The 2,725-nt window shown below is 42.3% G+C and overlaps 1 protein-coding gene across 1 annotated transcript in view; it reads right to left on the bottom strand.

Annotated features, from left to right (window-relative positions):
* Positions 1-2,112, bottom strand: part of cdh5 (cadherin 5) — a 15,090-nt gene extending 12,978 nt beyond the window's left edge. Inside the window, exons 1-2 of the mRNA XM_062989246.1 lie at positions 1,912-2,112; positions 806-1,079 (exon numbers count right to left, since the gene is read on the bottom strand). Coding sequence (XP_062845316.1) covers positions 806-1,079; positions 1,912-2,112 — 475 coding nt within the window. The remainder of the gene's footprint in view (positions 1-805; positions 1,080-1,911) is intronic.
* Positions 2,113-2,725: the final 613 nt, after the last annotated feature.

Raw genomic sequence — 2,725 nt, forward strand, 5'->3', positions numbered from 1 at the left:
AGTGTCATTTTTTCAATGTTGTCCCATGAAAAGATATACTTAAATATCTGCAGAAATGTGAGGGGTGTACTCACTTTTGTGATACACTGTATATATATTTTTTGTTTATGCATTTTCTCCCCTTTATCGCATCCAATTGCCCGATTGCATCATGTTTCCTCACCGCCAATGCCGACCCGGCTCTGATTAAGGAGAATGAAGCTACCCACACCCCCTTCGACACGTGGGCAGCAGCTGTAGGCATTTTGTCACCCACACTTTGAGGAGTGCAGGTACTGCACGATCAACCAGCCAGCAGAGGTCGTAGTACATCAGTTACGAGGAGTCCCTATCCGGCTTAATGCCCCGCCCCTATCTGAATAACAGACCAATCGTCGTTCACGTGGCCGCTCAGCCCAGCCGGCAGGCAGAACTGAGACTCGGTACGATGTATTTGCGATCCCAGCTCTGGTTCCAGCGTGTGTTTTTACCGCTGCGCCACCTGATCGGCATCCAACTTGCCTTTTAATGAAAGGCACCACGTCAGTGTCACTGCAGTGCTGAGAATCATCCACCACCTAAATAATACCTGCTCTGTGGTGGTCCTGTGGGGGTCCTGACCATTGAAGAACAGGGTGAAAGCAGGTTAAAACAGTATGCAGAGAAACAGATGGACTACAGTCAGTAATTGTAGAACTACAAAGTGCTTCTATATGGTAAGTGGAGCTGATAAAATGGACAGTGAGTGTAGAAACAAGGAGGTGGTTTTAATGTTATGGCTGATCAGTATATAAACATTAATACATATAAAATATCGTTACGGTACCTTTCTTTGTCCGCTCGTCGATGGATCCAGTGGGTGAATCTGAAAACCTGGGTGTGTGATCATTAATATCCTGAACCTCGATAATAAATTCATCTGTTTCGATCTCTGAATTGCCGTCGAGGAGCTGAGCGGTCAGCTTGTAACTGCTTTTCTTCTCTCTGTCCAGACGCTTTTTGACAAACAAATCGCCGTTTGTATTGACGGAGAAAATGTCGTTGGCTCCCTCTCCGAAGAGCTTGAAGCTAGTCCGTGTGCTTGAGCGGGTGTTCTTCAGCTGTGAAAGATCAGATGGGAAACGGAAAGATCGAATGAGGTGTATCCCAGTTGTTTTAATAAAAATATTAAATGTTTTTGCCAAATGTGAGAAGTCAGATCAGATCACTGAACACGGCTAGGTTTTATTTCTAAATCTAGATAAATAAATCTCACTAATCATGAAACTTACCATTAACTTTTCTACAGAAACTCTTCCAAGATCAAAGAATCACTCATTTCTTATTTATTATAATTAAATATTGCTGCATCTAATTCTTCAGGATTCATACGGAGAAGATTTCTAAGCCAATTCTGCATTTCTGTGACTCACCCGAACCACAGTAAGAGCTAGTATTGTCAAAGGAAGGAAAAGCACAGACACTTTTTAAAAGTGTATCTGATTCAAACCAAGATGAGTGGAGCTGAATTCCCTCCACATCCATGAGAAACACTAATACACCATACGGACAAAAGTATTGGGACACCCTTTCTAATTCTTGGATTTATGTGCTTCAGCAACAGCAGTTGCTAACAGGTCAATGATATAAAGGAAACAATATGCTTCCAACTTTGCAGCAACAGATTAGGGAAGGGCCTGTCTAGTTTCAGCATGAAGAAAAGCTCCAGTGTCCTGTACAGGGCCCTGACCTCAGCCCCACTCAACAGCTCTGGGATAACTGAATGGGCACAAATTCCCATACACAGGCACACTTAAGTCTTGTGAGAAGCTTTTCACATAGAGGTCACTCAAGAGCACTTGGTTTTAAAATTAGATGTCCGACTTATTTCTGGTCAGGTGTCCAAATACTTTTGACCGTATGTATAGTGTACAGAGCGGTGCCTTTACTGACCTGTCCGATTTTCTCGGGTGGATTTTGTGGGTTTTTTTCCTCATAAACGATGATGGTCTTCCACTGGAAGTCTCGCTTTTCTCGATGGAGGACCGAGACCGGTGAAGCATCTTTAACACCTTCGGCTGTCGTGAAAATGAAATTTAGAAGGAAGGTCCAGAGAAAAATCCCGAGCGGCCACCTGAACACGTCGATCATCATCTGCAAAATCAAACAGCAAACTGCAGATCAGACGTTTCATCCTTCATTTAAATAAACATTTATCCTACGGCAGCTGGGATGATTCCTCTGGTAGAATGCACAACTTATATCTTTGCACTGTAGAGCACTCTATCATTTATATTTTATAATTTATACCAAGTTACATCTCCATCTGTACCCACAGGCCCTGCTGCTGTAGTGTGGTGGTATTATTATGTAGGTACGTGTTTGTATACTGTGAGTCTTTATAGTGTGTAATATTATTATTGTAAGTCCTGAGGCCTTAATTTCCTTCAGGATCAATAAAGTGTCTGTCTGTCTGTCCGTCCATCCATCCATCTATCTTTCTATCTATCTAATAATAATTTCCTAAAATTAAGGAAATTAAATTCCAGCATGAACAACCTCTATAAAGACATGAAGAGAAGCTCCAGAGTCCTGACCTCAGCCCCACTCAACAGCTCTGAGATGAACTGGAACATCAACTGATCGATCAGCACCTCTTTTGACTAAACAGGCACAAATTCCCACACTTTAAAGTCTTGTGAGAAGCTTTTCAGAGGAGAAAATTTCACACAGCGGTCGCTCTGTTTTAATAATTCATGGTCAGGTG

Source organism: Trichomycterus rosablanca, chromosome 27, assembly GCF_030014385.1.
Source record: "Trichomycterus rosablanca isolate fTriRos1 chromosome 27, fTriRos1.hap1, whole genome shotgun sequence".
NCBI classification, from domain to species: Eukaryota; Metazoa; Chordata; class Actinopteri; order Siluriformes; family Trichomycteridae; genus Trichomycterus; species Trichomycterus rosablanca.